Source organism: Choloepus didactylus, chromosome 10 (assembly GCF_015220235.1).
Source record: "Choloepus didactylus isolate mChoDid1 chromosome 10, mChoDid1.pri, whole genome shotgun sequence".
Classification (NCBI taxonomy): Eukaryota; Metazoa; Chordata; class Mammalia; order Pilosa; family Megalonychidae; genus Choloepus; species Choloepus didactylus.
The window spans coordinates 89142342-89164811 of NC_051316.1; the positions used below are offsets into that span (position 1 = coordinate 89142342).

A 22470-nucleotide genomic window follows, 5' to 3' on the forward strand; every position below is an offset into this window, starting at 1 on the left:
TGTGTATTTATATTGTATAGATGATTTGGGAAGTTTTCCCCAACAATTTCTTTGAATACTCTTTCTAGACCTTTACCCTTCTCTTCCCCTTCTGGGACACCAGTGAGTCTTAAATTGGGACATTTTATTGTATCTATCATATCCCTGAGATCCATTTCGATTTTTTTTATTTTTTTCCCCATTCTTTCTTTTGTTCTTTCATTTTCCATTCTGTGGTCGTCGAGGATGCTGAGTCGTTGTTCAGCTTCTTCTGATCTTGTGAGTATCCAGAGTCTTTTTAATTTGGCCTACAGTTTCTTTTATTTCCGTAAGATCTTCTATTTTTTTATTTACTCTTGCAATTTCTTCTTTATGCTCTTCTAGGGTCTTCTTGATGTCTTTTATATCCTGTGCCATGCTCTTCTTCATGTCCTTTATGTCCTGTGCCATGCTCTCGTTGTTTGTCCTTGGTTCTTTGATTAATTGTGCCAAGTAGTGTCTCTTCTGATCTTTTGATTTGGGTGTTTGGGTTTGGTTCTCCATATCGTCTGGTTTTGTCATATGCTTTAAGGTTTTCTGTTGTTTTTGGCCTCTTGGCATTTGCTTTATTGATAGGGTTCTTTCTAGATATAAAAAATACTGATCTCTAATTTGTCAGATCTACAGCTTGGTGGCGTACACTTTCTCTAACTAGCCAGCAGATGGCATTGCGAGTCACCTGTTCCCCTCAAGTCAGTTCTTCCCAACTTTGTCTTTGTGGTGTGTGGGGATCTGATTCTTGTGGGGTTCAGTTGGTGCACTAAGTTTGGGTGTGTTGTTGGTGTTGTCCGCCCTGAATGTGGGGTGTGTGTCTGGGTGGTTAGGGAGGCAGGGCAGCTTTAATAATCAAACCTCCCAGGTGTTCCTGGCCAGAGATGTAAGGCTGTTGTAAGAGTCTAAGCCTTCAATTCAGTCTTGACACAGATTGTCTCTGCCGCTGACCCACAAGTCCTTGGTATTGGCATAGGGTCCCTGGGATTTCTGAACGGGTCCCCCTTCCCAGCTGTGCTCTTCCAGGACCTCTGCTGAGGGAAGGGTGTGCCATGTCACAAGTGCGTGCTGGCCCTCCAGGGAAGCCCTGGGCTGCTGGGCCGTGCAGGGGCGTTCCCAGCCTGTTGTTCCAGAATGCAGACTCCCAGCTTCACCAAATGCATGGTCCCTGTGGATTTAGCAGACCTTGTCCAGCTGGTGCATCACTGGAACTGGTGTTCTGGGTCACTTTCTGGCTTTTATCTAGTGTTTTTAACGGAGGTGTTTTCTTGTCCTGTCTCACCTAGCCTCCATCTTAGGTTCTCCCCTGCTTCATTCTTGTTAGGTCACCACATCCTGTTATCTTACAGGTTCTCCTCTCTTTGCTGACTATCCAGATATCTCCAATCTTTGTCCTTCAAGGCAGGAAGGTGCTGATTTACGAGTCCGTGTGGTGTTTCTGGCGCCATTCCATCCTGCTTTAGGATGTTATCTCATTCCTGCAAATAAAACCAGAACCTCATAGAATGATGCTTTCTGGCAGACTCTGAAATTGTTTTCAGTTTTATCCATGATTAGGGTCTCCATTTTCTTGGGTGAAGTTTCATCATCTATATATTCCTGCATCCCTTGGTGACCTCAGCTTCTAGAACACGAGATGTCAGGACTTAACTATTTGACTAGTGTTTCAAAAGCATTAGAAACAGGTAAATGACAAAGGGTCTCCAGTATGTATCCATAACAGCAAAGTAAAATACTAAACTAATAATAGAAGAATTTTTTCTTCCCGTAGAAAAATTGTTAGTAGTTCACGGAACAGTGTATACAATTAAATAAACTGGGAAAGATACAGACATTTTATTCACTTTGAAACTTTTTTTCTTTAACCTTTATTCTTGCTGTAAAGTACTAAATTAAATTGTTTAGAAGCTATTTATAGCCATTAAGGAAGAGACACATTTCTGGTTTTTTTTTTTTAGTTAAGAGGTATTTACATATAACATTTTAAAGATTTCTTCTTTCAGAATGCACACATTTCATTTGTACATTCACCAGGTTTAAAACAGTCAAGAACTTCCTCAAAGCCTATCATAAAAAACAACAGAGATCCCTTAGCCCCCAGGTAACTATTTTTAACTCTTAACTGGGTCCTTTTGATATTTACCTCCATATTTCTAAATAACATACCTATATTGTATCTTTATGATTTTTTAGTTTTAGGCGTTTCTGTTTCTCTCTATAGGAAGTATCCCTCTTTCCACTTTTACCCTTGCACATTCCTTTCCTGTAGCCCATCCTCCCTGTGGAATTATGTTGTACTTTTTAGATCAGTGTTTTTGACTATCTAAAAGGTATCCATGGCAAAGTCATATACTATGCTGTAACTACTCTTCTTTCTTGCCTAACTTATTGTTTTATTTACTTAATTTTCTATACACCTATAAACAAATTACTTCAGGTTCTCTTCTAGATGTTTAAATCTCATTACAATTAGACATACCACTTTTAAATTTCATCTTCTTGGCATCTATATGATGGTTATCCTGAAATATCCACCATCTTCATCCTGGGGCTTTTATTCTTTCTGGATGCCCATATCCCACGTTGTCTTCTTCCTTGGTTACTCTCTCATTGTAGTAAAGTACTTCCTTCAAACTTCCTGAGAAAGGACATGTGGAGGGTAAATTTTTGAAACCTTGCATGTATCCTAAAAATTCTTTAATCTTATTTTCTTCAGTTTTTGGTTTGTTTGTTTTTTTATGTATTTTCTGCCTCTTTATCTTTTTGTTATGTTTTCTCAGAGGTCTTCTCAGCTTTTTCTTCCAAGTCTATTGAAATTTAATTTTTGGCCTATTTTTAGTTTCCTTGAGCTCTTGTTCTCTGAATGTTCCTTTTTATAGCATTCCATTCTTTTTTTTTTTGTCCTGGTATCTTTTATTATCTAAAGTTTAATTGATGATAATTTTAAAGTTAATTAAAAGTTTTCCTCTATTTGCATAGATTTTCTTTCTTCTGTTGCTTTTTCCCCTGTTCACTTTAGTGTCTATAGACCTTTTTTTTTTTTTTTAATTCAGTTTTATTGAAATACATTCACACATTATACAATCATCCATGATATGCAATCCACTGTCCACAGTATGATAACATAGTTATGCGTTCATCACCACAATCTATCTCTGAACATTTTCCTTACATCAGAAAGAACCAGAACAAGAATAAAAAATAAAAGAAAAAAAAAAAACACCCAAATCATCCCCCCATCCCACCCCATTTGTCCTTTAGTTTTTATCCCCATTCCTCCACTCATCCATACACTAGATAAAGGGGGTGTGATCCACAAGGTCTTCAAAATCACACTGTCACCCCTTGTAATCTACATTATTATATAATTGTCTTCAGGAGTCCAGGCTGCTGGGTTGGAGTTTGGTAGTGTCAGGTATTTACTTCTAGCTATTCCAATACATTAAAGCCTAAGAGGTGTTATCTATATAGTGCATAAGAATGTCCACAGAGTGACCTCTCGACTCCATTTGGAATCTCTCAGCCACTGAAACCATTTTGTCTCATTTTGCATCCCCCTTTTGGTCAAGAAGATACTCTCAGTCCCACGATGCCGGGTCTACATTCATCCCCGGGAGTCATACTCTGCGTTGCCAGGGAGATTTACACCCCTGGGAGTTGGGTCCCACGTAGGGGGGAGGGCAGCGAGTTCACCTGTCGAGATGGCTCAGTTAGAGAGAGAGAGGGCCACATCTGAGCAACAAAGAGGTACTCAGGGGGAGACTCTTAGGCACCATTACATACAACTTTAGACTCTCCTTTGTGGTAATGAGCTTCATAAGGGCAAGGTCCCATGCTCAAGGGCTCAGCACATCAAACCACCAGTCTCAATGTTTGTGACAACATACGCTAGGGGATCAGCATCTCAAAGTTTAGAGATAGGCCTTACAATTCAGGGATAGAGTTAACTGCTGTAAGAGCTTACAATCTAGGTACTTGTCTATAGACCTTTTATGTTAACACCTTTCTTCAGATGTCTAATGATTTTTGGTGTTTGGTTGATATCTGAAAATGGGTTGCTAAAAAGCAGATTGGAGTGTTATTCAAGGCAAAAAATGGAAACAATCCAACTGTCCATCAGTTGATCAATGGATAAACAAAATGTGGAATATCTATACAATGCAATGTTGTTCAGCCAGAAAAAGGAATGAAGTTCTCATACATGTTACAACATCATGAAACCTTGAAAACATTATGCTAAGTGAAAGAAGTCAGACACAAAAGGCTGCATAATTTATTCCTTTTATTTGTAATGTCCAATAGTGAGCACAGTATGAGAGTGGCACAGGAACAGGCAAATAAACCAGCAAAAGGAAATAGAAATCCTTTGAGAACTTTGAGAGGTCATTCCTCTGTGCATTTTGGCATAAGATAAGTAGGACACAGGAAATCAGTGGGAAAAGATAGATTTTGTTTGATACTTGGTATTGGAAAAACTGACCTATTGGGAAAAAATTAGGCTAGATCTCTATCTTACAGCATGTAAACTTTGATTAAGTACATATTTGAAAAGTAAAACTATACAAACTAATAGAAAATATCAAGAAAACATACAGGTCAATTTAGGTGACTTAGAGCATCATAAAAGAAAGCATTAACCACAGATGGATTTTACTTCTGTCAAAGTTAATTTCTGTTCAGTGAAGGTCCCCACAATTAAATAAACAGGTAATAAGAAAGGAGTTATACCATCCCCAAACTGGCAGGAGATTAATAGCTAGGCTTTACAAAGAACTGTAATAATTCAACAGAAAAATAGGAGAAAGTCAACAGAAGATGGAGAAACAGTATAAACAGGCAGTTCACAGAGGGGAAAAACCTAAATAATAAGTATATGAGTGTTACTCAAACTTTGTAAAAGGAAATTAACAAGAATGGTGAACAATACCAAATGTATTTTTTGAGGAAATGGGAACTCAAAACTGAGTTGATAGGAATGTAGTCCAATACATTCGTTTTGGAGAGCATTCTACCAAAAATTGATGGAATTAAGTTTGTGATTCTTAATGATCCAGCAGTCATATTCCTGGATATACTCACCAGAAGAATATAAGTACAGCCATAAGGGATATATCTGTCTTAGAGTTATTTATAGGATTGTTTCTCGAGTTGGAACCAGTAAGAGAATGGGTGAGTAAAATGTGTCAGTTTCATAGTAGAGAATACTATGCAGGAATCAGTAGCAGAAAAGTAAAAATGTTGGAGAAAAAAGCAGATTTACAGCACAATGACATTTATGTAAATCACAAACCACTGGAATTCTCAATAATACTAATAGGAAACACAGTAGAGTGGATTCCTAGGATGGACATTGTAATGGGAGTGGGAATTAAAGATACAGGAAAAATATCAAATGAATGTTGCCTAAATGATAATAGTGCCTTGTGAACTGAAGATTTTTATTAACTCTCTTATCCTGAAATGTTTTGAAAAGGGGAAGGAAAAGGAGCAGAGCAAGAGAATGAGCTTGAAAGTAGCATATGTTACCTGGATAGGTGATTTTGGTTGAATGGTTAGGACAGAAGCCAGGTGTAAAAGAAGTGAATGACAGTGTTTTTGAAAACCTATGCAATGAAGGTGACCAGGGGAAAAAAAAAAGACAGTAGCTGGATATTGGCTTGGGGGACAAGGATGGGTTTTGTTTGTTTTGTTTTTCAGTGGTAGTTTGTTTCTTTGTATGCTGTAATAATGAGCAATGGAGCATAAGGAAATTGATGTAAGAAAATACATAACTGTAGGAGCTTAAGTCTAAAGAGAACAAGAGGAAGCCAGAGCCTAAGTCAAAGGAATTTGCCTTTGATAGGAGCAGGGATGCATTTCTCATTGTAATGAAAGGGAAGACTGGACATGGGCATGAACGTCAGTTGCTTTGTAGGTTTGAGTTTGATTCTGTGTTCTTGTGGAGTATAACGCAAAGGCATTTTTGGTTATTGGGAATCAGCGCTGCAGGAACTCCTTTTCCCCAGTGAAATAGCTGTTATTTTAATAATACAATTTTTTCTTCAGAGAATTTTTTTGGAAACACAACCGTCTTACAGAATACAACCAAACAGTGTGTTTATTTGGAAATATTTCTTATCAAAACGTAATACTGAAATATTTGATCTGGGAAAAAAAGTTAAATTACCAAATAATTAGAAACTTGGCAGTTTTGTTGAATAACCTGTTCTCCATAGATAATTGGAAAAAAAGAGGAGTTGTATCTTTTTTGAGGCCAAGACCTTAACAAGGTATTTTTTTTTCCTGAAGTGAAAAGAAAAGGAATGTGGTATACTTTTAAAGCTACAGTGCATTTTATGAATGTTACAGCATTACCACTGTCCTTTAATATTTGAAAAACTGATGAATGCTTATTTCTGTTCAGTGTATTCTAAATGTCCTTACACCCAGAGAGATTATATTCTAACCATCTGCATGATGTTAATCCTCTGAACCTAGTTGATTGCTTTTAACCTTAATTAATAATGCTCTAATGGACCACATTCACTTACTTGTATTTTTAACTATTTGATTTAATGTGAAATATTAGCTCATGCCATTCATGGTTTATGCATACCAATGAGTTATCTAGTATACTGAATATATACATTGGTTTTTGTCTAGCTGAGTTTCTGTGTGATAGCTCCTGAAGTTCCTTAAGGTTGCCATTGTAGCTTTACTATTAAAAATCCTCTTATCTCTGACTTCTGGGAGTTGATGTAGGGGTTAATATAAGGGCCAAATCATTTCAAGCTGAAAGTATCTGTCTTCCTTTCTTCACAATGGGAACTATCTAGAATCTTCCAAGTACTTTTCAGGCAAATCCCATGTTCTTTAAGATAAGCAGTAATGAATTTTTACTGATCTATCCTTTTCTCTCTTGCTTTTTGATCCCACTAGAATGCATTTTTAACAGCAATGAGATATAATTACATAGTAAAGCCCACCCTTCTAGAGTGTACAACTGAGTGATTTTTAGTGAATTTAGATTTACACAGCCATCACCACAAATCCAATTTTAGAATATCTCCATAAGCCCCAAGAAGATCCTTCTGCCCATTTGCAGTGATTCCCCATTCCTATCCCTGACTCCAGGTAAATGCTAACTACTTTCTGTCTATAGATTTGCCTTTTTTGGGCATTTCATATAGAGACCTACCATATGAAATCTTTTGCATCTGGCTCCTTTTCACTTTGCAGAGTGTTTTTGAGGCTCATCCATTAAAGCATATGTTAATGCTTCATGACTTTATAGTTGCTAAATATTTCATTGTATGGGTATACCACATTTGTTTATCCACTTGTCGATGGACATTTGGGTTGGTTCACTTTTTGGCAATTGTCAGTAATGCTGCTGTGAACATAAAATACATTTTCGGACATGATTATCTGGGCTTGCCAATACTATGTGGAACTCTGGGGCATGGAATTGGGTAATACAAACTAATCAGAACTGTCATGGACAGTTTGACCTCATTAGTAAATAACACAAATTCATTGCTCTTTTTTCCCTCTTGTCCTGGCAACCACTGGGGAAATTGCTCTTGGTTAACTTTTAGTTTAGAAGCAGCTTAACACCAGTAAGCTTTGATGTTGGTTTCATCAAAGAATCTGGAGGCCAACTGTAGATTTAAACACTTGCCAACTAAACTATTACATTCAGATAAAACCCTTGTTAGGGTCCAGAAGATAATTTATTTATTAGTTATTTTGCAGTTTTTTAAATCACAGTCTAAAGTGACTTATTTATGCAAGTAGTCTCCTTTCTAAGTTTGGGATTGGGAATAGTCCTCTTTATTTCTCAGAGGGTCCTCAAGGGTACTTCTGTGTTTGGGGCTTTGTCAAAGGATTGGGAAAATGGATGCAGAGAGTTTTAGAAGCTAGCGGGGTGTGCCATGTTGGTAATGAAACCGAAGGGTTTGCAACAAATCTAGGTCATTCTGAACTTGGGAGATGTTCTGGTTGGGAAGTAGAATTCTGCCGCACTGTCCGATAGTATTTTATGTAGTGATGGAAGTGCTCTAAATCTGCAGTATACAGTATAGTAACCACATGTAGCTATTGAGTACTTTAAATGTGACTTGTTTGCAGAATTGAATTAATTTTTAAAATTTTAAGTAACTTTAGCTACATGTGGCTAACTACTATTGAATCAATGAATAGACAATTTCATTAAGCTGCCACAGATTAATTTATTTTTAGTGTTTCTGGCACCTGGGGTTCTAGGATCTGTCTTTTTACTAACTTCGGCAAATTTTGCACTTTAGCATGGCTTCCCGGAATGATTTTGCTTTCTTAATTTGCTTTTTTACTTTGTATATAGGTGGCACAGGAATGGATCAGCTCTCCAAATAAAGAGAATTTCTGTCAGTTGCATTTAAGAAAATTTCCTGCTGATTATAAGAAGTACTGGGAGTTTGTGGGTAAGTTGTTTTTTACTTAGGTAATTTGAAATATGTGATAATTGAAAATTTTTATTTAAGAAGAAATATCATTATTTGAATTTCCTAGATACAGGTGTTCGAAGCTGAATTTGTTGTCTTTTGTAAAGAATATGTTTAAAATCTTAGTTACTGAGGATAATTGCTAGTACAGTTATTAATAGAAGATTCATGTTTTTTCCCACTCTGCAGTTAGAATACCACTGGCGAAGTGTCAGTGGAAGCTAGGAATAAGAGGATGTGTGAAGAGACTTGATGAGGATATAGCAGTAATAGTTTTTATAGGGCAAGCATGGAAGGATATTCTAAGTAAATCTTATTTCATGATTGATATACAAGTATGTACTTGTTACTTACTTGTGTGAATTGTGTGTGTGTAAAAGATGGCATTGTTTAACCTGTTTTGTGACTTTTTTCATTGAATTATTCAGCAAATATTTATTGAATTTATACTACCTGAAGGTAGATGATTCTAGATGCTAGATAGTAGCTGTGAAGAAAACATGAAATTCCTGCCTTCATGAAGTTTATGTTACTTATTTTCACCTAATATATTGTAAATGTCTTTTCAGTGTTATTAAATAACAGTAAATTTAATAGCAGTAGTTAGTCCATTGTAAGCATGTGCCATAGTTCATTTAACTGATCATTTCTAGTTATACATCTTTCCAGTTTGCTAATGCTGCCATTTTGCAAAACACCAGATGGATTGGCTTTTATAAAGGGGGTTTATTTGGTTACAAATTTACAGTCTTAAGACCTTAAAGGGTCCAAGGTAAAGCATCAACAGCAGGGTACCTTCACTGGAGAAAGGCCCTTGGCATCCGGAAAACCTCTGTTAGCTGAAAAGGCACATGGCTGGCGTCTGCTCCCAGTTTGCATTTCAAATGGCATTCTCCAAAGTGTCAGCTTTCAACAGCTGTCTTCAAAATGTCTGTCTCACCTGCAGCTCCGAGCTCCACCTTTCTGAGCACTTATAGGGCTCCAGTGATTTAATTAAGACCCATGCTGAATCGGCAGGTCCGCACCTCCATGGAAACCTTCAATCAAAGGTCACACCTTAACCAAAGGTGTTACCCACAGTTGGGTAGGTCACATCTCCATGGAAACACTCAATCAAAGGATTCCAACCTCATCAACATGAATATGTCTGCCCCCACAAGATAGCATCAAAGAACATGGCATTTTGGGAGACACAACACGTCCAAACCTGCACATACATGTACATTGTTTATATAGTTTCACTACTTCTAATCTGAATAAATTGCTTTACTTTTCAAACAGTATATATATTTTAAGGCTTTTCATGCATGTTGCCTTCTGCCTACCAAAAAGAAATACCATTTTCACTTCTAAATTAGGATATAAGAATTTGCATTTCCCTCATGTTAACTAATTAATTTTTTTTGCCAGTTTTGTATATGAAAAATGAGATTTGTGGTTTCTGTTCCCAAGTTTCCTGATAATCTGAAGTATTGATCTCATGCCTTAGAGGTCTTAGATTTGTTCGATTAAAACAAATTGAATAAAATTGAACAAATTGAATAAACACAGTACCCATGGAAATAAAGAGTTTACAATTGTTAGGATACCCTCAGCAGGACATAAATTACTCAGGCAGTACAGGTTAATGAGGCCCCCAGTGTGGCCTCAGTTATGCAGCCCCTTCACCCCCCACAGGCTAAGGTTCTCAGTCTAGTTCAAACAATTCATTTCAGTCTTTGGTTTCAGAAGAACTGTCTAAAGGCAGTCAGTTCCAAACAGTTTTGCTTGTCCATGATGTCAGTTCATCAGCCTCATGAGTGTGGATGACATCAGGAGGTGGAGATGTTCTGTGTGGAAAGTGCTGGACCTGGGGCCATCACTTGCTTTCTCGTGGTGAAAACTGTCAGCTGTAATCATAGTCTCAGTAGTCAGTGTGAATTTAAAGTGCTTGCAGCATCTTAGAAAAGGCACAGGGAATTTTGTTTCAGGAAGAGGGGAAAGTTTCCAGGAACAGTTCTGAAAAACAAAGGTCATTAATGCTACACCCTCAATCCCCCTAAACCCTTGGGTCCTGGTGGTTTATCCAATGAGCAGCCTAGAAAAAAGGAGTCTCTTACTGGGGGATAGCTGCATTTAATAGTCAATCTTCCTTGCTAAAGTGAGCATACCAGGAGAAAGGTGTAGGAAGTTGTTCAGACTCTCAGTCCATTGTCGCAGACTGCAACTAATCTGAAAGCGAAACACAGTCAGCAGTAGTAGTTGAATCTAGAGGCTTCAGCACAATCAGGTTTGATTTTTCTTTCTTTAATTTTGGCAGAACTATTTCATAGGTGGTGATATATTCTTTTATCAGGAGGCACGTGATGTCTGGTTTCTCTTTTTGTGATATTCACAGCTGTTGATGCTTAATGTCTAGATTCATTAATTCATTTAAGGATGCAAAATTGGGATATTTTAATTTGACCATTTCTTCAATACTTCTATAAAGAGAAATTTTTCCACATCTATCATTTGGTTATTCAGTAGTATAGTTCATAAAAAAAAAAGTAGGAAAAATGTTTGACTCTTGGTCTGTTTTCCAAATAATTAGTTAATTCACTAGGAAGTGGCATTGGTGACCAATGATTTTTTTTTTTTTTTTTTGGACACATGATTTAAATATACTTGTGTTTCAGTCCATTGCAATTGACTCCTTCAGGTTAGCTCAACAGGGCCCTATGAATCTTAGAGCATTCTTGCTGTATGGTATGATGGGATGTTCAAGTTTATCATATGTGCAGGCGTACCGTGGAGATATTGCAGGTTTGTTTCCAGACCACCGCAATAAAGCAAATATAACAATAAAGCATGTCAAAGGAATTTTTTTATTTCCCAGTGCATGTAAAAGTTGTTTACACTGTATTATAATCTATTAAGTGTGCAGTAGCCTTATGTCTAAAAAACAGTTTACATATCTTAATTAAAATGTGACTCAGACTCCTGAAATGGGCACATGCGGTTGGAAAAATGGTGCCAATAGACTTGCTCAACCAAGATTACCACAAAGCTTCAGTTTGTAAACTGTGCAATATCTGTGAATTACAGTAAAGCAAAGTGCAATAAAATGAGGTATGCCTGTATTCTACTATCCTGTATCTGAACTTGCAATATTCTAAGGAGCCTTGGTGACTTTTAGTAGAAAATAGTATTTTAAGAGTAATCTGGGCTCACTATAACCTATTAACAAGTAATACACCTAAGCATTAAGATTACCAGAAAGGTTGAGAGAAAAAGATACCTGGGCAGACCTCATTAAAAGAAAGCTTCTTTTTAATAGACTTTAAGGTAAAAAGCATTATTTGAGATAAAAAGGGAACATGTCATAGTGATAATAGCTTCAGTTCAACAGAAGATACGACAATTCTGATAAAATATGTAAAGAAAAAACTGATAGAACTAGAGTATACTTTACATATATATGTATGTAACTTTTCAACAAAACATTAAATTTTTGAACCATTGGATCAACAAAGATGAATTTTTTAAAAAAGCAAACTCTAAGATGAAATGGGAGAAGCAAATGAATCTAATTGTAAAACAAGTTAAACATAGTACTCTGCTACACAACCTTAGTAGTATGTATTCTGAGGACAAGAAGAACTGCAAAAACGTTTTTACTAGGTTTGTTGTTGGTAGTAGTCCTGGCTTAGTAATCTTTTTTTTTTTATTCTGATTTCTAGGAATTTGATCAAATTGAACATAGTAGTAATGCTAGCTTTTACCCTATTTCTTGTTTAGAATTTATGTTCCTGATAAGTAGTTTGAGCCATCTATTCCTTGAGTTCACATCTTTTTACGTATTTTTTTCAAACCCATATATACAGACTTTTAATAAGTTAAAAATTTAAAATTTGGAAGAACTATAAATATACTACTTGTAAAACATAATTTTTGTATGTATGTGAATATGCTGAAATATTCTATTGCTTGGAGTGATATTTGTTCTTGATACAAAAATGAATCAGTTTTTTGGGGATAGAATTAGTTTAGTATTACAGTGTATCATTTTGCTCATTCCTGTCTCAAATGGTTCATTGGGTAGTTCTTGTTTGGATGTGACTCTGCATAGTTCTTTTATTCAAGGGTTTGATTTTCTGAAGAAAAGGGGTCTGGAAATTTTAATCTCAAATTCTAGGATTTTTTTTTTTTATTCCAAGACCCTAAGATTTCTTCGTATGTTTTTATAGGATGAGTACTTCCCGCCCCCGCCCCCTCATAGACTAATAGATAAGAGTTGCATCATGCAAAAACATCTTATCTTCTGTTTGAAGCCCTAGTTCACTTTCAGATTTAAGGCCAGAATTCTTTCTGGATCATGCTGACTTGGCTTTCATACATTGTTCACTTTAGCGATTATCAGCTAAAATGGTGATCAAGAAATCTGATATGTGGAACAGACATAAAAAATATTTATATAATGATATTTTCTCATATTTAATATGGTCGGATTCCCTTAAATTTAAGTTTGAAAAAAAAAATCCTACTGTTATACTGCAGAGTTCAGCTCAACTAGTACATAAACTGTACTGGCTTAGTAATCTTAAAATATTTTGTTTAGTGTATTGTAAAATAGAGGAAATGTTTAAATAAATTGATATTGTTAGGACACAGGGTCTTGTGGTAGGAGAAGGGAGATACATACATCTTTATGGAATGGGATAGGGTAAGGGAGAACCCAGTAGTGTTAGATTTGAATTGGATGAAGTAACTTCATTTTGAAATAATTTCAGACTTTAAAAAAGTATTGCAAAATTAGTGCAGCATGTTCCCATGTAACCTTCACCCAGCTTCCTTAATTGTTAACATGTTATATAGCTGTAGCACAGTTATCCAAACCAGGAATTAACATTGCTACAATACTATGAACTGAGTCCTTATTCACATTTCACCAGTTGTCCCACTAATGTCCTTTTTCTGTTCCAAGGCCTAATCTAGGATTACAAATCACATTTAATCATGTCTCCTTAGTCTCCTCCAATCCAGGATAGTTTCTCAGTCTGTCTTTGTCTTTCATGAATTTAAGGCTTTAAAAAAGAGTACTGGCCGTTTATTTGGTAGGATGTCCCTTGCTTGACTTGAGTTTCTCTGTTTCCTTCTGAACAAATTTGGGTTTTGCATTTTTAATAAGAACACAGAAATGATGTCGTATCCTTCTCAGTGCTATACGTGATATTGATAAGTTTTATTACAGGTGAATACTAACCTTGATCATTTGATTAAGGTGGTGTCTTATCATGTTTCTCCATTGTAAAGTTAGTATTTTTCCCTTTGTAAGTAATATCCTGTTTCTTTTCCTTTTCTTCATTTCTTCCTGTTCCTTGTCATCTTTGAATTTTTTGTTCAAGATGGTTTTTCATATCCCAAAATGTATGATTGAGTATATTTAATTCTGTTTAGAGTGTTGTTTTACTTCATGGTGGTGATGGGGGGGGGGGTCATCAAATGTATTGATCTTGTTTTCTGATTTTTTAAATAATATTTTTATATAGATTTATTAATATTTTTCTGTTCACTTTTGAGATAATGGGATGGCTTACAAGATTGCTAGTTCACTGGCACCCTTTACTATCAGTGTATCAAAGTCAGCTATTGTAGTGAATTTGTGTGTATCGTCAGATTTGAGGGTCTTGCAGGACCCTACGTTTTCCTCTTTGCTTCTATTCCCTACACATCCAATTATAAAAGGGCACCATTTCTTCTTTTAGCTTTTTTCTCCCCCAGAAGCTTTAAGTTTCAAAGACTGCCACTCAGATCACTGTCCTTTAAGTCCCTTCCCTGTATAGTGTGCTTTGATCTCTATCAGACTCTTCTGATGGTGGTTTTAGGCTCATCGGTAGTTCTCTCCTCTATTCCGGTGTTTTTCCGGGCCCATCTTTGCTCACCACAAGCAGTGCTTGCTCTGTTTTCCCAGTCTTATTTAGTTTATTCCCTACACTTCCTTCCCCTCTTGTTTTAAATGCCACTAGTAGCCTCACAATTTTCTAATGTACTTGGATCTGTTTCTGGATTTTTCTCCTGAGATTTTAACTTCTTTAATTTTGAAAGTGGAGGTAAAAAGAGAGAATTTCTTGATTAAAAACCAAATAAACCTGAAGGAAAGAAAATTTATTAGCCATTCTATCCATTTTTGCCTTTTAGAAGTTCTTAAGAAAAGTTTTATAAGACCCTATGATCAGTATTTGAAATTTTTGATTGGATTAGACTACCAGTGTAAAGTATATACTGAGCAATTAGTGCTGTATACTTGAACTTAGTACAAGGGTTTAATTTCCATCTACTAAGTAGTTAAAATAATTAATTGCTTTAATTAAAAATAATTCTTTTAGAGTTAAATAAATGCAGACTTCTTGTTGTTTCATAGTTTATCTTAAGGAATGTGAACTGGCTAAGCAGCTTCATCCAAAGGAAAATGATTTGGTGTTTTTGCTTCCTGAAAAACTAAATGGAGAGAAGAAAGATATAGAAAGAAATCACATACAAGATCCCCATGAATATCACTGTGGTTATGTTCATAAATTTCGACGCACTTCAGTCAGTAAGTAAATAATGAGGCATTGGGAAGAAGTTTATCAGATGAGTTAGAGTAAGCTTATCTTCTAATTTCCCTCCAAATTGTGCTTTACTGATCGTGTATTTGTCATACGCTTACCAGATGTGGGTTTGTTATGTTGGTTATTTGTTGTTCAGAGTCTTTTTCTAGTTTTTCTAGACTTACCTGAAAAAGGCCCCATTATTTAGCCTTTGATTTAAAAGCTTTCTTTAGTTATAGTCCTCTCTTTACGGTGTGTGTTTTCATCTGTCATTGTGTTTGTTATAAAACAGACAATTTGCAAACTGTATATTTGTTATATGTTAAATCAAATTCCAGCCTTGTTTTAGGGGTTAATTACTAATTAAAAGACCAAACATATAATTCATTTTGAGGTAGACTGAGGGGTCTTCTGTTTCTATCACTTCCATCCATTGTTTTTAGAGACTTGTCTCCCTAAGGTAGTATAATAATAACAAAAATAATATTAGCTTGAATTATTAAGTACCTACTGTACCCATGGACAATGTCCCTGGTCCTTTTTGTTTTAATCTTCCCAAAAGCCCTACAAAGAAGTAGGAGTTACTTGTTTCCTGCTCATGAGGAAACCATGGCTAAGGGATGTTAACTTATCCGAGATCATCCTCAGTAGTAAAAGTGGCTAGGTCCGGAATTGAAACCTAACTTTTGTTTGACTGTAAGTCCATGTTCTTTTTTATATGCCATGCTACCTTTTTGACATTTGCTACTTTCTTAGTCTCAGCTATGTGAAGAGAGCGTGATTTCTGTATTACTTCCCCTTTTTGCATATCTTAAAAATAGCAACAATACTCCTTAGAATGCAACTTCATACTTCATTATTGTAAGTGTTCTGTGATTATTAGTGTGTTCAGAGCTTAATCCTTTGTGTAAAATTTATTTAGAAGAGTTGCTAAAGGGATGTGTATGGTTCAATCTGTGCTCTTGGCTCCTGAAAATGATTACATTTGCCAGATTTATGTTTCTGTGACACACTCTTCCCTGAACTCCTTAGATATCCCAACTATTTCATCTAATGTCTCCGTTTGGAGATCTGTTAGACTTCTCATACCAACTAGTCCAAAACCCAAAGTGAACACTTCACTTCTCACCTGACATCTTTTTTCTTTCTACTCTTCCCCACCAGTAAGTGAGTCTTCCATTCTTCAGGCCAAAAACCTCAGTGTCATCCTTGATTGTTTCTTTCTCTCATACCGTTCATCTAATTCATTAGCATATCCTATTGGCTTTTTCTTTGCAATATATACAAAATCCAATTTCCACCTCTACCACTACATCCTGGTCCAAGCTACCCTGAGCTTTTACCTGGATTACTGCAGTAATCTCATTAGATGATCTTTTTGCTTCTGTATTTTTCCCACTGCAATTTATTCTTCACTTGGCAGTGAGGGTGATTCTTTTAATATATATTAGAACATGTCACTCCTCTGCCCAGAGCTGTCTATTGGCTTTCTCCCTGACTCAGAATAAAGTTCATAGTCAATACCACCGTCTCTAGAGTCCTATTGCATGTATCTTGGTTTTACTCTCTGAATCTTCTAGCACTGTTCTCCCTACTTTTCCTTCCAGCCATGTTACCCTTCTTCCTACTCCTAAAATATTTCAGTCACATCCCTGCCTCATGGTCTTTGCAGCTCCTGATTCTCTGCATGAAACACTCTACCCCCAGATATGGGCATGGCTAACTTAATTCAAGTATCTGTTCAAATGTTATCTTATCAGGAAGACCTTGCCTGACCATCCTCTCTGCAATAATACTTTTTATACCCCCTTATCACTTTTATCCCTTTATTTTACTTTCTTCATAGCCCTTATCACGATCCAACATGTTTATTTGGTTTGTTTGGTTATCTGCCTGCCTCTTCTAGAAAATAAACTTCGGGTCAGGAACATTCCCTCGTTCTTAGGAGGCACCCAGTAAATATTATTGAATGAATTATTTAAATAATATATCATATAAAAAAGCCTAAGTTATTAAAAGCTTGATTCTAAATAACCTTTTAAGCTGAACCACAGTATTCACTGGTAACTGAAATTGCTTTTTCTTCTTTTTGATAATAGTACGTAATGGGAAATCTGAGTGTTCCCTTTCCATCCAGACCCACGACAATTTGCCTGTCAATTTAAATGAACTTGTGAGATGTATTGTTATCAGTTCCCTGGTAACTACACAAAGGAAGTTGAAAGCCATGTCTCTGTTGAGTGGTTGGAACCAACTGGCCAGAGCTGTTCTGAATCCAAATCCCATGGACTTCTGTACAAAAGATTTACTAACTACAACATCTGAAAGAATTGTGAGTAATGATTGTAATAACCAGGAAAGTCAGAACTTTTCATGTAAGAATGTTAAAACATCTTTATACTTTTAGCCACTCCATACCCTCCTGTATGTCTACAACAAAGAACTACTCACTGTGAATGTGCAGTGATAGTTAGTGCTTAGTTTTCTTTAAAGTATGTATGCCTTTAAAATTGCAAAATATGTAATTAGATTAGTTTATCCCAGGAAAATGTGCAGTGCAATAAAGAATTGAAAGAATACTTGAAGAGCAATGTTAAAATGTTAGGTCAGCATCCTACTTAAATGTTTATGTGAGTATAATTTCACAGGAGGATAATGGAGTTGATTTTACATTTGAATGGTAGATGGAGAATTGACTAGTAATACTGCAGATGTGAAGATGAATTTGTCATTTTGTATTAACATTTATTTCTCACTGTAAAAGCTTTCTGTAAGTTCCAGAAAATTAACCCAGAGAAAGGCAAAGGAAACTAATTTTTTTGAATCACTACTGGCTGTCATGTGCATTATCTCATTGAATTCTCACCCTTTTAGGAATCTCAGAGTTAAGGGATGACAAAACCTGAGACTGAGAGAAGTTAGAAGTTTAGTGACCTACCTTGTAAGTGAAACTGAGGTTTAGACTTAGAACTGACCCCCCAGAGTCCATGCTCTTTCACTGCATGTTGGAATGTTAGTTTTGACAGTCTGGGGAAAGAATTAACTAAAATGAAAAGAATCTAAAAATAAGTAGAAGAAAATTAAATGCAGTTTATTGTGATCTTTGTAAGAATCACAAACAAAAATACACTTACAGTATTTGTAAGTAGGCTGAAGCTGTTAAACACTCATAAATAGCTTTCTTTCCAGTAGTGAAAGTGGTTTTTAGATTAAAGATCAGTTTGGGGTCTTGCTTGATCATAACCAAAGTCTTCTGGCTGATATAGATCAGAAGTTTTTTTCATTGTCTTCCTTTCATGTGCCATGAGAGGAAAATCAGCTCATTCTCACTAATGTTTTTTTTATGTAGATTGCCTACTTAAGAGATTTCAATGAAGACCAAAAGAAAGCAATAGAAACTGCCTATGCCATGGTCAAACACTCACCATCAGTTGCCAAAATCTGTCTGATTCATGGACCACCTGGAACAGGAAAATCAAAAACTATTGTTGGCCTCCTATACCGCCTACTAACAGAGGTAGAGTATGAGTGAGGGCATCAGTGCTGTTAATCGGGTACATCGTTTTGTTTTACGTTTCTTTAACTGACAGATGTAGTTAAGTATGAAAGTGCTTTTATCCCTTCATTTCTGTGTATATTTTTGATATTGTTATTATATGGAACTGTGGCAGGGGAAAGGAGTGTTACAAGAAGTAAAAAGAGCTAAAAACACCATCTTGTCTAAAATGAATCGTAAGGACTAGAATGGTCTTCTTCTGGCTTCATCATATGTCACATCTAATGCCAGGAAACAGTCTGGAATGTATTCCTGGGCTGCATTTTGGTTGGATTGAGTATGGATTAAAAAATGGGTGGGTTAAAAGATGAGGCTCAGAGTAGTTATGATACAGTTTTATTCTAGAGTAATTTTAATAGTGTAAGATTGTAGATGCTTTGTTTTTATTTATGATGATAACTTTTGAACATATGTGGAAATAGAAACTTTAAGCCTACATAGTAGAGCTCATCAGATTTCTCTCTCTTTTTTTTTTTTTTTTTTTTTTTTGGTGGGATATGTGTGTGACAAATTGTAGAACCAGAGAAAGGGACATTCAGATGAAAACTCCAATGCCAAAATCAAACAAAACCGTGTCCTTGTGTGTGCACCTTCCAATGCAGCTGTTGATGAACTTATGAAAAAAATTATCCTCGAATTCAAAGAAAAATGTAAAGATAAGAAGAATCCTTTAGGTATGATTCTTTCGTGCATTTTTAATTTGTTTTGTTTTTTATTTCAATGTTTAGTGTGGGCAGCTCTGAATGACACAGAGCAAGCTGGTCTTGGGATTAACTTCTCCTTGGGGCTGTGGCCCATATGTACTCATTGATTTATTTAGCAAATATTGAAGAACTTACTCTGTGGCAGGTACTCTGCTAGATACTGAGGTTTCAACAGTGAACAAATAAGCATTCTTTGCCTTCAAGGAGGCATGTAGTCTAATGAGAGAAGTGGATGGGTAGTGGACAATTATAATATTAGAATGATAAGTTCTTTAGTAGGGGTAAAACATGGGTGTTTCAATCATACGAAGGTTTTGGGAGGCTTTTGGAGGAAATGATGTGTTAGAAGAAACCTGAAGAGCAATTAGGAGTTAGCCACAGGAAGTGAGGGAAAGAGGACAGACACTCTAGCAGAGGTTACTGTAAATAAAAAGGACTAGAAGAAGAGACCTCAGATGGTTCAGTGTAACTAAAATATAGTAAACTCCATGAAGCAGGGGTTTTGATTTGTTCACTGCGGTATCCCCAGTGCCTAGAACAGTGCCTGGTGGTCAGTAGATATTTAGTGACTCAAAAGCCTAGAGTATTAGGAGATGGTGAAAGAAGAGGCTGGCAGTAAGCATTGGCATATTAAAAAGACAATAGTTTATAGTTATTGAGTGCTTACTGTCTATCATTTATCCTGCAAATAATTCTGTGAGCTGGGTATTAAATAATTCCATCTACATTTTATGGGTAGAGTAACTGAAGTATAGAGAGATTACGTATACTATAGTAGTAAAAATCACTTTCAGCAGGATTCATATAATGGTGAAGAACATTACCATAGATGATTCAGGATGCTCAAGTGAAGATATATAATAATTTCTTTTTCCTTGGGTGGTATGGTTATAGGATTTGTGTTAGACTATTTTTCCAAGCTCATATGTCATTATCTTCCCCACCAGTACCTTGATGATGGATTAAATTTGACTGCAAATAATAGACTCTAAATACAATGGCTTAAATATGACAGAATTTTATTTCTTTCTTACTCAGAAGTCTGGAGATGGGCAACCCAGGACTGGTATGGTAGCTGTGCTCTGTTTTCAGAGACCCAGGCTCCTTCTATCTTGTTACTTGACCACATATGGCCTCAATTCCTTTAGTGTATCTCATGGGTAGAGCTGACTATCCCTCCTCCAATAATGATGTCCAGCAAGCATGAGGAAAAGAAGAAGAAGGGGGAAAGGGAGAGGACTAGTCATCTTTTAAGGAAGATTCCTAGAAGCTGCCAGTAGCATTTCCAGCTTATTTCCTGTTGGCCACAGCTTACTCACACAACCACGCTCAACTACAAGGGAGGCTGGGACATGTCGTCTTTATTCTGGGGTATCACACACATATTTTTTCTTTTACTGTGTGTGTATTACCTATATAGAGAATTTGCTTGCCTCTTAAACCTTACAGTATATTGTCAGTCTGCAACTTGCTTTTCCACTCACAATTATGCTTATGAAATTTATGATTTTATGATTACCTGTTTTCATTCATATTAACCACTATATGGTACTTCATTTTGTGAGTGCACAATTTATTCATTAACTGTTGATACAAATTTAGGTTCTTTCCAATTTTTTTGTTATTTCAAACCATGTTGCAGTGGACATTCTTACACAGTTGCATATCTCTCCATCACAGGTGAAAAAGTTTTACTGCGGTGGATAAATGAATTGTAATATGTAATACACTTAATAACAGTTAAAAGGAATATGCTAAACCTTCTAGGGCAGTGCTTTTCAAATTGTGGGTTGTGACTAATTAGTTGATTGTAAAATTGCTACTAGCATACTTTAAAAAAATAGAATAGAACAGAAAAGATTAGAAAAGACCAGAGTACATTGAAGGTGGTGAGGGTAAGTATTGTTTTTGAAACTGATTTCAGTTGTGAAGTGGGTACGTACTGGATTTTGATGTCAAATGTACTTCATACTATAGGTCAAGATCAAAAGTGGTTACAAAACAACAGGTATAACATATATATACTTTGAAGTAAAATTGTTGGGTTGAAGGGTTTGCACCTCTTCAGTTTTCCAGATATTACCAAATTGCTCTCTAAAGTGGTTATACCAATTTATGCTCCCAGGAGCAGGGTATGAGAATTCCTGTGCAATGGTATCTCTTGTTTTAACTTGCTTTTCCCAGATTGAATGAGATTAAGCACTTTTCAGGTATATATTAGCTACGCGGCAGGGCTGAGGCAAGCAAGGTTTGAGGTTTTAATTTTATTTTATAGAGAGAATAAATAATACCCTCTGTGAGTAAAGAGCTTTTTTTCTTTTTCGGAACTTAAGGTTTTCATTTCTTCATACTACTTTCATTGATCCTGGGGGTCCTTTAAGAAACTGCCTGGAGCATCATTTTTTTCCCCTTTCATTCGTTCTCCCCACCTCCCCCCACCCCTGTAATTAGACAAGTTGTGATTTTATAGAAAATAATGCATAAAATACATGATTCCCATATACCACCCCACCACCGGCACCTTGCAGTGGTGTGGAACATTGGTTACAACTGATGATAGCACATTTTTATCTGTACTATTAATTAAAGTCATGGTTTAACTTAGGATTCACTATTTATATAGTGTAGTTCCATGCTTGAAACATTTCACCATTAAGTATGATGTTTGCTTCTGGTTTTGGTTATGTCCTTCATCAGTTTAAAGATTTTCCCTTATCATTATAGTTTGCCAGGAGTTTTTTTTTTTTTTTAATCATGAATGGGTATTGAATTTTATTGCCCTTTTTTTTCATTTGTTGAAATGATAATGAAGTTTTTCTTTAATCTGTGATGTGGTAAATTACAATGCTTTTCTCATGTCAAAATATCTTTGATTCCTAGAATAATCTCAGATTGGTTGTGTGTTATTAGTATTTTTTAATACATTACTGGATTGCTAATGTTTTATTTGGAATTTTAAAATTACTGTTCATAAATGAGGCTAGCCTATAATTTTTCTTTGTCATAATGTCTTTGTCTAGGTTTAGTATTGAAGTTACTCAGACTTTAAAAAATGAGTTGGGTGAATTTTTTTGTTGATTCTTATTGAAATGTTTTAAGACTGGTGATCTGTTCCTTGAAGGTTTAGTGAACTTGCTTCTGAATTTGTTATTAGTATGGTTTTGTTTTTTTTTTTGTTTTTTTTTTTC

At 35.8% G+C, this 22470-nt stretch overlaps 1 protein-coding gene across 1 annotated transcript in view; it reads left to right on the plus strand.

Annotated features, from left to right (window-relative positions):
* The window catches only part of SETX (senataxin), a 99882-nt gene that overhangs the window by 32227 nt on the left and 45185 nt on the right, over window positions 1-22470 (plus strand). Inside the window, 5 exon segments of the mRNA XM_037850995.1 lie at window positions 8351-8450; window positions 14854-15027; window positions 17122-17354; window positions 18372-18539; window positions 19096-19252. Of these exon segments, the coding sequence (XP_037706923.1) occupies window positions 8351-8450; window positions 14854-15027; window positions 17122-17354; window positions 18372-18539; window positions 19096-19252 (832 nt within the window).